Genomic DNA, 15,475 nt, shown 5'->3' on the forward strand with positions numbered 1-15,475 from the left:
AATTTTTTTTAAGAGTCCTTATCTTTGAGATTCATTCTAAAATATTTATAGATACAAAAAATAACAGCTGAGGTTTGATTCAAAATAATTGAGGTGTGGGATGGGAAGTAGTGGATGGCGATATAAATGACACAGTATTGGCCATGATTTGATAATTGTCGAAGCTGAGTAATTGGTACATAGGAATTCATCATATTATTCGCTATACCTTTGTATCGTGCTGGAAATTTTACAACGTAACATTTTTTAAAAATAAAATAAAAAGCCCCCAAAAGGCTAAAAAACACTACTTTCATCTAACTTTGGGATTAAACCAGCCTCCAAGGAAGCCTCTGGCTTAGTTAGGTTAGTTGCTTCCCAGGGACTAGATCAGAGTCAAACTGGCTTTTTCGATGTGGAATCAAATGAAGTGCCATTTGCTGCTTTTCACACCAAAAGAACATTTTCATTAGAATGAAGAAGTAGTTAGGCTATTTAAACAGCTAGCATGTATTAAAATGGAAAACTAGGCAAAGAGTTTGAGAAAATTTTCTTACTGTGCTCAACATTGGTTAGGATTCTATTCGCATATAATGTTCAAATCTGAGATTCCCAGTTTTAGAAAGATATGAATAATTTAGAGAAGATCCACAGAAAAACAACAAAAATGGTCAAAGGGTTTGAATACGTCCTCACAATAGCTAAGATGATTTAGAGTGGCAAAAAAGAACAGACGATCACTTAGTAGCAGACTTCAAATGTAGGATCACTGAATTCCACTGTTCTTCTTCACTTATGAGAGAGCCACAGAAACTAGATTAAATTTTCTCATTTCTCAAAAGGTGTTAGACTACATGATTGTTAAGTATACTATGAGATCTAAAATTCTATGATGTCCTGGTTTTTGATAGGTGCATTCGTTGAGAAAACCTATTATCTTCTCTCTCCTTGTTTGAATACTCATAGCATAAACATTTAGATTAGATATAATGAAATATTTCCTTTTTTGTGGAGGCATAAGAAAATCAAATTAGAAATATCCATTCTCCTCCTACCTTATCTTCCCTGCTCTCCCCACCCCCCACCCCACTTATACTATATTAAAATAGTTGTGTTGCAGTCTAGCCTGGAGGCAGGAGAATGAGCAAGATGAATTCTTAAATTTCCTTTAGCCTGATGATGCTATCATTGAACTATTTCTCATATACCAAAGATAGAAGGTTATAAGTGTAATGCATCCCTTGCACCTAAGCCCTTTACTGGCCCCCTTCTCAAATGCTAAAGTGGGTAATTCTATCCCCATATTAATGTTGACCTACGGAATAACTGACAAAGACCAAAGGCAATCTGCAAAAAACCTGTTTAACATACACAGTTTAAGTATTAACTCTGAATTGCAGAACGAAAAATTGCCTTGGCAGAAGTAACATATCTCAGACAGAAAGGAACATTCTGTAACACAGAAGAGGTGAGAAAAAATAGAGAGGGATATAGAACAAAATGTTTTACAATCATGTCTGTACTCTAACATTCTTATATTCCATGTATGGAAACTGAGGTATTGCTTCGTGGGAAAATTAACACTAAAATGGAAAAAGAAGAATGTGATAAAGTAAGGAAATCTTAGGAACTCTAAAGAACTAGAATAAAATACAAAAACAAAATCTCTTAAATAGCATTTATTTTTTTTAAAAAGCCTATTAAATACATAGTAATAGGAACCTCTAAATTATCAGAAAAGCATTATCACTAAAATTGTATACATATTTTTTTATATAAGAGAAGAAATATCAGGTCAGAATCTGAATTTCTCTTTATCATTTTGAGAGTACAGAACTGCTACAAAATGACTAATATTGCCTCAAATGAGGGCAATTAAATTCTCCCATGAATTGCCATGACATCCCCAAAAGTGGTGTTAAAATATGTAAAAGTGTCCATTCCAAAGCAAAGCTATTCCTCTATTCCTTCATAAAATATTTAAGCTAAAGAAAAAAAGAAAGAAAACCCAACAGCTGAAGACAACATCAGGCTATTTATAAGTCTTCTCCCAGTCCTCCAGACACCCTCAGATGGGGGCTGTAAACAGCTAACTAAAATATCTTTGAGGCTCTCATATCCACACCCACTGACACAAGTAGAGCTGTAGCCACAGTGAAATTAGACTTCAGCTTCCTTTAGCAAGTAGTATATGCCTGCAATAGTACACTGGAGCAAATATAACAGTAATAAAACAATTTTTTTTAATAAAAATCATACCTTTTTCTCCAACAAATGGTAAAGACCATGTGAAGACATCCATAAAATTGGGCAACCAGTAAGGATGTGGAGAACAGTTAAATTGTCGAATATTCATCACATTATTTTCATACTTTAATACAGCAGCTGCAAGATAAGTCTGAATGTCAATGTAACAATTTGCCTTTAGCTCTAAAAGTCTAAAAACACATATAAGCAGAAAAATATCTTTTTAAGGGGGTGGGGAATCAAGGGATGAGTAGAATGAGGGCTAGTAGAGGGAGGCAGGAATTTTTAGTAGTAACACACTTCTGCTTTTAACACACTTTTATGTAGAGCATAGTCAGATCTTCACTTGTCATTATTAATGAAATTCCCAGTTTTTCTTGAATGTTTATTTTACTTTATAATCCAATGATAAACATGCACTTTTACTAAATCCAAAATTGTGAAAACTCAGTTTTTAGAGGAAACACAGAATGACAATGAGCAATTTTCTAGGTTTAAAATTTCATACAAGTTGGAAGAATTTAAGAGGGTGTTTTTAGTTGCAGGCAACCTGAAAAGGACAGATAAATGGAAATAAAGCAAGGAAAAAAAAAACAGAAAAGAAAAAAAATTTGGAACATTTTATTTATGAATGTAGGAATGTACTTATTTCATGTATTATAAGAAATCAAATGAAACTACTACAAAAAATATTTTACTTCATATAGAAAAAAATTCCATTAAAATACCAAAAGAGAAAATATTATAACCAAATAACCCACAGGTAACATACTCTTCTCAATTTCAGGTATCTTTCTAATGTTTCATAAGTTGATATAAACAATATCTTAAATTAATCTGACATAGATTTCAGTCACTAGTTATTTTATGGGACACTGGACTAGATGGGCTAGATTCTAATCTAAGCTACAGCATATACTAGCTGTGCAACAGTTAGCAAATTAACTAATCTGCTTCTCATTTATAAAATAAGACTAATATGTTCACCCTGCCTACCTCAGAAGTTTAAGGTCAGAGAATGTATTTCACATGAAAGTACATAAAAGTATAAAATGCTTTGTAGATACTATAATAATTATGTGGTTACTTTTCTTTTTTCATTTTTTTTTCCCACCCCCCCCTTTTTTCATTTTAATGTAAAGCACTGAAATGTAGATGTTAAATTCCAAGATTTGGGATTCTAGCTCATATAGAGTCAAAAGTAATATGTTTGTTTCCCTTATGAAATAAACACATTTTAAATTTAGCCTCAGAAATTAAGGGCTGATACCAAGCATTTGGCTTTAAAAAAGAGAAAGAATCTAGAAAATTGCCTTACAGATGGAATGAAACATTACAAACATATCCCATACCATGTAAGCACTCAAGTCATTAACACTATGTACAGAATCAGAACTACCAAGAGACATTTGATTCTGACAAGACAGATTCAATGGTTTGAGTTTCTTTTCTGAGTACTAAGAAAAGTGATCCCTTAACCTTCTGAGTTAAACTGACGAAGGACAACCAGTAAGTCAGTAATCAACAGAGCACTGAACAATAGCTCCTTTAGTACTGACAAGGGGAGGTTACAGGTAGAAAGTTAAATGTAACGAATCAATTCTGAGGATGGCATCCAAACTTAGATATGTTCCTCTTCAAAAATGAAGCCATGCTTCATTAGGTATCTTTATAGAAGCGTCAAAATTTATAAACCAAAATATAATTTAAAAGACTATTTTAGCACTGGCATAATCCTTGGAGGCTACAATGATACTAGCTTCTAAAGATTACCAACTCAGTTAATGTCAATGGTATGGTTGTTTTGGTAATTAATACAGTATGGAGTTCTTGTAGCATACTCTGTATCCAAGTTATTATACAGCTTGCTACTGTCTGATCTCTGGCAAATGTCTTAATCTTTTAACTATGATCTATACTCTTCCAAAAACTCTTATTCCACTCCTCTTTTGAACTCACACCACAACCCATATTTAGCAACGACCTCATTATTTCTCTAAACGTACTTTTAAAAGTCTTTAACCTTCTGTTCTTTCCTCCTGGTACAACCACTCCAGTGTGACCCTGGAAACTATGGCATAGTCAACTGAATTCCAGACATGTCAAGACAGAATAGAAGCTGGCTTCTTAATTTCCTCTTCTGAAAATGTGAACTACGTAAACATACTCAAGCTCATCTTCAGTGTCCCTGGCACACACTTAACTAGATTAAGATCCTTTGGTATTATCTCTCAATAAACTATGTTCAAAGTTAAAGTTGGGGCTTCCCTGGTGGCGCAGTGGTTGAGAGTCCGCCTGCTGATGCAGGGGACACGGGTTCGTGCCCCGGTCCGGGAGGATCCCACATGCCGCAGAGCGGCTGGGCCCGTGAGCCACAGCCGCTGAGCCTGCGCGTCCGGAGCCTGTGCTCCGCAACGGGAGAGGCCACAAAAGTGAGAGGCCCACGTACCGAAAAAAAAAAAAAAAAAAAAAAAAGACATAAGAAAAAAGGAAGAAAGATCAGTAAAAAGAAAGGAAAGGGAAGAATGTATCCCAGAAAGGAGGTCAGATTGACTTAATCAAAGCCTCAACTACAAATCATCATGGGGCAGTAGAGATAAAAGTAGGGAATAAGAAAGGGAAAGAAAACCTAGATCAGTGAACATAAAACAAGAGACATGATAAACAATTATGCGGTACAAATACATGAAATGGTCAAAGCAGCAACAGCAGCTTTATGCAAACAAGAAAACATTCTCTTGACTATAAGGGGGAAGATTTAAGAAAGGGGAGTTTGAGAAAATCATGTTTATTTTTGCTTGACGTAGTTACCTCAGAACATTCTTTCACAAGGCAGCTTTTGTGAATGACAAGTTGTGGACTGGTTACATATGACTTAAGTTTCACATTTTGGATTTTTATTTCTTGCCCTCTCCCCTCCCTTATATCTTATACTTTTTTATAATAAGATTTGGATAGTTACAGTTTCAAACAATACCCCTTTTCTATTATATTTTCAAAAAAATAAGTCAATTTATATATTGAGTTGTTTAACAATTTTTTTATCAACAACATCTTACCTTTATTATTGTAGACATCTAAGTAATTAGGTGCCGAAAAAATTGTTATTAATGAAGGGAACCCTGTAGTTTGACTTTTTCTGTACATTCTATAGCTGCAAAACAAATAGCTTAATATGCATCGTAAAGCATCAATCATGGTTGCTAAGTTTGATTTGTACATAAGGTGTTAATTTGGGTCAGGGAAACAGAATTCTTACCCTGCATCTTGAGCTTCATGAGCTCTAATAATCGATAACAAATTATTGTTTTGCAAAAATTCACACACTGCTGGATAGCTGTGGGGAAAAAGAGTAAATTAAGTAAAATAATGACTTTCTATATGTAGCATATGCTATTTTAACAACTACAATGTGATTAAACCTGGATTTTTTTCCTTACTTATAAAAATAAGAACATCCTCGAACTGTATTGTGACTAAAATGTTCCTGTGATTTTTCATTTCCAAAATCTTCAGAAGGATCAGACCATAGCAAGTCACACATTGGTCCAAATGCAGGTGGCTCTTTGAATCTATCTAACTGTGAAAGAAGAAAAGAAACAAAGAACAGAAATAACTTGTCAAAAAGTGAGAATGGAATGGACATAGGAAAGTGGTACCAACTTTGAATACTGTCCATACTACATTGTTCTGAATGGTTAGAAGATATTTCCATAAAATATCAGTATATTAATTTTTACCATTACCTAATCTTGGCAGTGAAGAGAGGTTTGAAGCTTCTAGTCTCTACTCAACAAAATACTATAAATAGGAATCAACTCTTGGAACTAAAATATATACTCACTCTCCTAATATCATCCAGTGTGTGTATTTCTGGTGAAAGTCCACCATGAACGCAAAGAAATTGTTGGTTTAAAAGTGCAGCAAGAGGCAGGCTATCAAAAGCTTCCATACAAGCTTCATAGACTCTTTCTGAATATTTAATTTTACCTAGAAAAAGAAAAAAATTCAATAATTGAAAACTGCATAACTTGTTGATCATTTTGAAAACGTGTGTGTGTATACACACGACTATTAAAACCAAGGCAAGAAAATTAAAGATACGGGAAACAGCCAAGTGGCAGCCAGGGGTTCCGACTGGGTAAAGGGGTGAGTTTAAAAAGGCAGCAAGGAGAAGTTTAAGGGACAATGAAACCTTTCTGTATCATGACTGTAGTGGTAGGCAGCTCTATTCATTTGTCAAAACTCAGAACTAAACACCACAAAGAGTAAATTTTACTGCGTAAAAAAATTTTTTTTAAAAAGGCCAGCATCTTGCCCCATTGAATCAAGAAGGATAAGCAATGTTATTGATCTTGTGAAGACAAAATATGTGCTCTCTCTAAATTTATTTTGTGTATGCAGCAGATAGTCATAAAATGTTACTAAAAATAAATAAGTCAAATCTCTAAAAATAGTTAAACTCTTCACCTTTATAGGCCAAGAAAGGCAAAATTAGAACTAAAAGTTAAAATAGTGTTAATACTTTATTCTAAGAGTCAGTGACTACTTTGTTGTTATAGGCAAGACTACTATATCACCACAACAAAACTCAAGGTCCATCCAATTAAAAAAAAGATTTTATTCATATGTTGCAGGAGCAGAGGCTTTCCTTCAGTCTACAATGAACACTTAAAATGGGCAGTGAAGCAAGAAGCCAATATAACACAAGAAAGATTCTACCAAACTAAACTCTCATCTACTTTAAAGTAGATATCATACACATTCCCTTGCTCCTTTATACTTTTAAATTCCTGGATATTTTATGTTTTGGGTGGGATTTTGGTGGACCGTTTGTTCCTTATCTAAGGGAAAAAAAGAACTTAGTTCCTACTTCACTTTTTAGAATTGTAACATTCAAATATGAGAAAGTCTATATCCAGCAAGCAGAGGTTATAAACTGATAGTCTGCTGACAGATCTGTTTTCCAACACTGTGGTTTAATAAAAATTTTAATTTGATTGCTTTTAGGTCAAGCATGCACTTTCCAGGTCTCATCTTATATTCTTTAGGTTACCCACCTGATCCTTGAAGTTATATGAGCTTGCCACCTCTGCCATTATCCATCACTATATTGATCTTTATTGAATCATGTTTTGAGCCTCAATAATTCTGAAGTTATTTCTAATTTTAAATCTTAACTCTAAGACTTAATACAGCCATGAATATTAACAAGTACACAGCTATGAGGTGTGAAAAAAGGTCAAACACTGCTCCATACCATATGGTTGCTTATAGCTATTAGATTACCACAGCCATAATAATTTAAGAGAGAAATGGGGTAAACATTGTAGGTTACGACCTTCCATTCATTAATAGTGGGTTTAAAACAATCTGCATAATTAAAAAATAAGTAAAACAATCTGCAATGATGACAGGATGATTAATTTGCTAAGAATTTTCATGGGAACGCCTCAATATTGATGGAGAGAAATCTCCAACGCAACATTTCTTTTCTTTTGGTTTATATTCATCCTGTTAGAAAAAATAATTCTAACATTAAAACTACATACAGAGCTCAAAACTGTTCCTAGGTACATATGTAAAAATCAAACTTAATAGGAAATACTGAAATGAAAACATCTGAATAAAATTAAACACTAGAGATCACTAGACAATCTTCCTCAAAGCTTGACACATTTGGACACAAAATCTGTTCTTACATGTTGCACTATAAAAATCTTCAAACTCTTACTACCAACATCACTCCAAAAGAATACTGAGGAAGTGAAAATATTTCTCATGGCAGTACTCACATTCCTGCTTAAAGGTAAAATATTCAGTAAGGTGTCTGCATTCATGGTTGCCTCTCAGAAGAAATAATGTGCTTGGGTATAGAATCTTCAGGACCCATAAATATAAGACACACTACAAAAGAAAATGTTTCCAGTGAATTAATCTTATATTTTTGTTTAACTAAGCTGTTTGATCTTTGCTTCTTTTCTTCTAACCCTATTACCCTTACAATCTCTATCACTCTTCATTATCTTTTTTATTATCTTTTTCTCTTTGTCCCTTACTAAAACATAAGCTCCATGAAATTAGGGACTTTGTCATCTTATTCACTTCTGATTCTCCACTCTTAGAAAAGCACCTAGCAAATAGTAGAAGAGCAATAAATATCTGTTGAATGAATGAGTCAAATAATTTAATTACTTTAGATTTACAAATTGTTTGCTGTAAAAACAATTAGCAGATTGGGCTCCTCCTTAGGTATACCAATAAATAAAACAATAACAATGTCAAAAATAATAGCAGCTAACATTTATTGAGTACTCATAATGTGCCAAGCACTATATAATTAATTCCCCTCCTTTATTCCTCAAACAACTCTATGAAGTATATAATATTATCTCTATTTTACAAATGAGGCAACTGAAGCAAAGAGCTTAAGTAACTTGTCCGAAATCACAAAACCTCTAAGTAATGGAGATAGGATTCTGATCCTCTGATCTTAAACATTATGCCATGCTGCCTAATGAAGAGAATAACCATGCTTTATATTTACATTGTTGGTTATGAATGTTGCCTTATATAATGTAGGTGCTTATTATGTGAAATGATTCAAAGATAATGCAATTTCTTAATAAAAAGAATATTAAAACAGTACAGCAACTATTTTTCCCTAAATACACCTAACATAAGAAACAGACTCAATCCCACTACTGGGCATATACCCTGAGAAAACCATGATTCAAAAACAGTCATGCACCACAATGTTCACTGCAGCTCTATTTACAATAGAAGGGACATGGAAGCAACCTAAGTGTCCACCAAAAGATGAATGGATAAAGAAGATATGGCACATATATACAATGGAATATTACTCAGCCATAAAAAGAAACGAAATTGAGTTATTTGTAGTGAGGTGGATGGACCCAGAGTCTGTCATACAGAGTGAAGTCAGTCAGAAAGAGAAAAACAAATACCGTATGCTAACACATATATATGGAATCTAAAAAAAAAAAAAAAAAAAAGTTTCTGAAGAACCTAGGGGCTGGACAGGAATAAAGATGCAGACATAGAGAATGGACTTAAGAACACAGGGAGGGGGAAGGGTAAGCTGGGACAAAGTGAGAGAGTGGCATGGACTTATATATACTACCAAATGTAGAAGAGCTAGCTAGTGGGAAGCAGCTGCATAGCACAGGGAGCTCAGTGCTTTGTGACCACCTAGAGGGGTGAGATAGGGAGGGTGGGAGGGAGACGCAAGAGGGAGGAGATATGGGGTTATATGTCTAAGTATAGCTGATTCACTTTGTTATAAAGCAGAAACTAACACACCATTGTATTATACTCCAATAAAGATGTTAAAAAAATAAAATTAAAAAAATAAAAAAAGAAACAGACTCATATTTTACTTATTTGGTTAAAAAAAAAAGGAAAGACTATTTCATATGTAAATAAGCTTGGTTTACATAATCATATACAAAAAGAAAAAACAAACTTCATTTATTTATTTTTTTGGCCGCGCTGCTTACGGAATCTTATTTCCCTAACCAGGGATAGAGCCCGGACCCTTGGCAGTGAAATCGCACAGTCCTAACCACTGGACTACCAGGGAATTCCCACAAACTTTATTTTAAACAAGTTAAGGTATATGAAATGTGTAACTATTCACATCTTCATTTTATTCACAAGAAAAAAATAATTAAACTGGGGAAATACTTATTAAACACCTGCCCTTTTTCCTTATTCTGATTCTTTATTATTTTCCTTTTATAACAATAAAATATATTAACAGTCAGCTACTAAACCCTCTAATACAAAGACATACATACCAACATGCTCAGGTACCAACTAAGCTTCCTAAAATTTTTTATTTTATTGTTTTTGTCAAAGCCCCCAATCAGAATAGAATTTAAAAAAAAAGCCCCCAATCTTTATATTAAGGAGGGCAATTTTCTAGTTTTCTTGAAGGCTCCAGGGAAGTTTGAGGAGGCTGATGATGAAACTATGAATGGAAAGAGGAACAACTAAGGATAATAAAATTCCCAAGGGAATTTGGGTGGACAGAGCCCTGAGCTCTCTTCCCCACTAAGGATCCTAGCATACCTCAGAAAGGAGGTTGAAAACACTGGAGGAGAATTAAACAACAGTAATCGGCATGGAAATTCACCAGGCAAAGCTTCAGTATCTAGTGGGGGAGATGGTTAAGAGCACAGGCTTAGAGTCAAACTGCCTAGCTCCACCATTTACTAACAATATGACCATGGGCAAGTTATTTAACCTCTCCAAGCCTCAGACTCCTCTATAAAATGGATAAAATAATAGTACTTACCTCATAACTTTGTTGTAAAGATTAATCAATGTGTATTAAGTGCTTAGAATATGCTTGAAACACATTAATGCTAACACACCTATCTATTTGTAGAGCTTCTACCCAACAATTTTACCTATAAGAATCTGTCCTGTAGAAATAATTGGGCAAGTATATAAAGATGTATAAATATATATATATAAAGTATATAAAGATGTATAAATAATATGGCTCACAGAAGCATCACCTATAATGGCAAAAAAACTGGGAACACCTTATATGCCTAATAAGAAGCTGATTAAATTGACTGTGACTTGTTTAGTCGATGGAATACAATGCAGCTATTAAAAATGATGCTATAAATTTATAATTATTTACCTGGAATGACATCACAGCATAGGGATTTATGAAAAAAGGAAGTTACAGAACCTTATAATAGGGTTCCATTTTCATTTCAAAAAAGGAAAGAAAGAGATGCATATATTAGAAAATATAAATTGTTCTATATTTATATCTTATTTTAATTTATATAATTAGAAAAGTAAAAGGAGCAAAAAGAACCATCTACTGCTAAGTGATAATCAACAGGTCACTTTAATGTCTCAAGTTTTTTAAAACAAATACTTTCAGAATGCATAAAGATTCTATATGATATATTTGGGTTTTAATTGCTATGGAAGGAGGGATAGAAGTACTAGAGTTTGAGCAATAAACGCACTGTAATATATTTTATTTAATCGGAAAAAATACAATTAATCTTTTTCTGCATGGGTGAATGCCTTTAAGGGCAAGAGAGATAAACAGCATTAGCTCCTTAGGGCCACTAGATAACAGGGCAATAAAGACCCCTTAGTTTGCTTACAATTTCCACTGGGAAAAATGGCAATTATAATTACATTAAGAGTGGCACAAAGAAAATTAAAAGAATAGTTTGAAAGACAGAAGAGGAATAAATAGTAGCTTTACTAAAAACTTTAGAATATGCAGAGGTATTAAAAAGAACCCAATACAGGTAATTTAAGGAACTTATTTTATTAGGAATTAATGGAAATCATCTACGATAACACTTAAAAGCAAATCAAATGACAGTATATGATTATTACCTCTATACTAAAATAACCTCTGTCCACATAATCACCAAGAAAAAGGTATCGTGTATTAGCAGGTGATCCTCCTACTTCAAAAAGTTTCATCAGATCAAAAAATTGGCCATGGATGTCACCACACACTGAAACAAGAAGATTATTAGATATGAAAAAAAACTCTGAAATAACAAATTTTACTTAAATTCTAATTTATTTTACATAAGAGATAGTGTAAAATTCTATCAAGAAAGGTCTAAGAAGGAAGTAATCTATGAGGAGTCATGATAGGGATGATGTGTATACAAGTGTTCATGTGCTCAAGATCTAGAACGAGATATAACAAAAGTAATGAAATTTGTAGTCAGTGACAAAATTCATCTAACTTTATAAAGCTCCTCTTTAGGAAGCCAAGCATGCATGTCTTAGGATGACAAAATTATAATGGTGGCAGTAAAATCTCCATTCTAACTCCATACTTTCTGTTGACCTGTAAATGATCACTTTTGGTATCTGATACAGCATTGAGGTATTTGCCCCTAATGACTGAAAACAAAGTAAATAAGTATTTGTTGAATCAAATTCAGTGATGGCCAACACAACTAATGAAACCTTCACAAAAGCATACTAGACTAACTTCTGCACTCAGATTATTTAGGATCATGTTTATTCATTGAAAACAGGCAAAAACTTTAAAAAGAAAATAATCTGGAAATTCAAGATAATGTCCATGTAATATTAATTTAGTATACAATATGAATGAAGAAGAAACAGCTTTATATTTAGGTAAGTAAATAATGGTGCAGTAAAAAAAATAATATCCAAAACATAAATAAGTGTACCTGTAATTGGAGCCTCTACTTCTATCATGGTTTTCTCTCTCCGAAGAATGGCAGCACCCTCATTGATAATTCTAAGTGCAATTTCTTCATCTACCCGACCTTCTTTTACTAAGTGGTTCTTCAAAACATCAACCCTGGGTATCCCATCCATATCAAAAACTTCTTCAGATGTCAAGCGATGCGTTGGGGGGAAAGGGACAGCTGCAATTTTTTTTAATTAATAAAAAATAAATCACTATTAATATATTAACATAAAAACTAATCAATGGATCTAGGTAAATAAGAGTAAAAACTGAAAAGCTGAAGTTTTGCTTCTTCATTTACTGGATGGGGTATTAATTTTTTAAAAGCTTTTTTTAAAAAAAGAGTAATCAAACTATACTTCCTTTTTAATAATCTATATATAATAACAGAAGAATTATTGGAGAAATAAACTGTCTCACAAAATTAAAAGTTCTTTCAGGATAACTAAAGCTTTTTTCTTTAAGCAAAAACATTTTTTGGTAGAATTCTCAAAACATACACTCTTCATCTTAAATGAAGTACAATAAATATAACTTAATACCACACAGGCATGAATAGAAAGAAATCCCAAATATAAGGTGATCTAACAACTTCCTATTAAAAATATATAAAACAATGCCTGCTAGCCAACTTGAATAGAAACTTCTAGGGATATAGATTAAAACAGCCAAATGCTTATTGATGGAATTTAAATTAATTCAGATGCACATATAGATTTGAAATAACATTAATAAATCACGATAATTTTGAAATACAGCTTTTTCTCTTACCTTCATGTTTCATAAAATACTTTCATTCAAAATCTTTACACAAATTTTTGACATCAGTGTATTCCTTATCACTGGATTCATTTTTTGAGTCATCTAACATACTTTTCAAAAGCAAATCATCCTCACTCCCATTTAAGTTGTTTGAGATACAGCACTTTTTAAATACATATTCAATGCTATCACTGCAAATTTATCCTAAGCCACAATTTCCATTTGTCTAAAAGAGTTGGCCTTTTTACTCCTGTAGCATATATTTACGATTTCCACAAGTAATTACCAACTGTATTGTTTTAAACTGATATTTTCTTTTTTCTATTCATAAGAATTTAATCATAATAAGAAACGCTAGATGAAAAAACAGACAAACTGATTTCAACCTAAAGCTCTAAATCCATTGTCACTGAATAATCCAGTCACTTATTCTTACTTATAATGTTAAAATCAATACTTTTCTCTCACGCCTTTGATTCATTTCTCATGACTGTATTACCATTCTCTTTAAACATTATTGTCTTTAAACATTATTATCTTCTTCATATACTGGGAATTTTCAACAAAAAATAGTACAATGATTTTTGTCTTCACTATAATTGAAAATACTTTGCTCCTGTTTAAATGAAATGAGATTTAAAATATTGAATTTAAACTGTTATTTGTTAAATGGAATGGAAAACGTGAAGGTCCATTTTCAATGGTAGCTACCACAATTTTGAGGTCATATACCTAGGAAAAGTTACTACATATCTGTTAAAATTTTTTATTCCTTCTTTACTGAATCCAACAAATGACCTCTTTATGCATTCAAAATCAGCTTGGATTGAAGTAGTTTTAGGCCCTTTACCAAACAGTACTTTGCTTTTCAAAATAAAGAAAGCAAGAGGACTTCCCTGGTGGTGCAGTGGTTAAGAATCTCCCTGCCAATGAAGGGGACACGGGTTCGAGCCCTGGTCCGGGAAGATCCCACATGCCCCAGAGCAGCTAAGCCTGTGAGCCACAACTACTGAGCCTGCGCTCTAGAGCCTGCGAGCAACAGCTACTGAAGCCCGCACGCCTAGAGCCCGTGCTCCACAACAAGAAGCCCACGCACCGTAACAAAGAGTAGCCCCCACTCGCTGCAACTAAAGAAAGCCGGCGCCCAGCAACAAAGACCCAACTCGGCCAAATAAATAAATATATATATATATTTTAAAAAAAGAAAGCAAGAGAGAAATTTATAGTAAGAATTTAGTCTACCTATAGACTCAAATGTAAGGCAGATCTCTCTTTTCTGAAATAAAATTTTTAAAGAAAAAAGTCACTATATTTGGGCATACAGTACATACTATATTTTCTTGATGTTTCAGGGCCATCACTGGGATCATCAATTATTATGCAGAAGACTGGAAAAGTATAGGACAAACTGTTTCTTCACAGTACAACTTTAAAAAACTAAAAACAGGGGGCTGGGTTAGAATTACATCAATTACCTAAGAAGAGTAAATAACCACATTCTCATAGGAGGAAAAAAAGTTAGGAAGAGCTCAGTTCTTATAAGTGAGATAAGAACTAAGGCAGAGGGATATCAACCATTTCTAAAAGACTTTGAAATCATCAATCCCTGTTGCTTTCATCTTTTTTGATACTTAGTAAAACAAAACTTGAACTTGCATTTCCCCCCCCTTCTTTAGAACACATCTATTCCCATTACTTTTTACTGCATCTAGAATAAGACATTAAAATACATTTTGTTCCCCCAAATATAGTATGTCAGATTCCAAAAAAATAAAAACCTTTCTTAACGTATGTTCTCCAACCAAAGATTAAACAAACCATCATACTATATGCTATAACCAAATTTGCCCCTAACAGTAAACCAATTGTTTAAAAACTACAAAATGTAGGTTGAGAGTCCGCCTGCCCATGCAGGGGACACGGGTTCGTGCCCCGGTCCGGGAAGATCCCACATGCCGTGGAGCGGCTAGGCCCGTGAGCCATGGCTGCTGAGCCTGCGCGTCCGGCCCGTGAGCCATGGCTGCTGAGCCTGCGCATCCGGAGCCTGCGCATCCGGAGCCTGTACTCCACAACGGGAGAGGCCCGCATACCGCAAAAAAAAAAAAAAAAAAAAAAAAAAAAAACTACAAAATTTAACAATTACTAAATAAAAGTTACTTCTGGGACATCATGAAAATGAAAAGTTTAAATATCTCTTAAATACAAATTTCTGAGATCAAGATGGGGTCATATTTTTCTCAT

General features: G+C 33.6%; 1 protein-coding gene across 4 annotated transcripts in view; it reads right to left on the reverse strand.

The window, feature by feature from the left end:
• The window catches only part of PPP3CB (protein phosphatase 3 catalytic subunit beta), a 48,803-nt gene that overhangs the window by 21,331 nt on the left and 11,997 nt on the right, over positions 1-15,475 (reverse strand). For all 4 annotated transcript variants that reach the window (XM_032607980.1, XM_032607978.1, XM_032607979.1 and 1 more), the window contains exons 2-9: positions 12,450-12,650; positions 11,629-11,753; positions 8,022-8,133; positions 6,071-6,216; positions 5,667-5,806; positions 5,486-5,563; positions 5,286-5,380; positions 2,239-2,364 (exon numbers count right to left, since the gene is read on the reverse strand). In XM_032607980.1, coding sequence (XP_032463871.1) covers positions 2,239-2,364; positions 5,286-5,380; positions 5,486-5,563; positions 5,667-5,806; positions 6,071-6,216; positions 8,022-8,133; positions 11,629-11,753; positions 12,450-12,650 — 1,023 coding nt within the window. The remainder of the gene's footprint in view (positions 1-2,238; positions 2,365-5,285; positions 5,381-5,485; positions 5,564-5,666; positions 5,807-6,070; positions 6,217-8,021; positions 8,134-11,628; positions 11,754-12,449; positions 12,651-15,475) is intronic.

This window comes from Phocoena sinus, chromosome 16, assembly GCF_008692025.1.
Source record: "Phocoena sinus isolate mPhoSin1 chromosome 16, mPhoSin1.pri, whole genome shotgun sequence".
Classification (NCBI taxonomy): Eukaryota; Metazoa; Chordata; class Mammalia; order Artiodactyla; family Phocoenidae; genus Phocoena; species Phocoena sinus.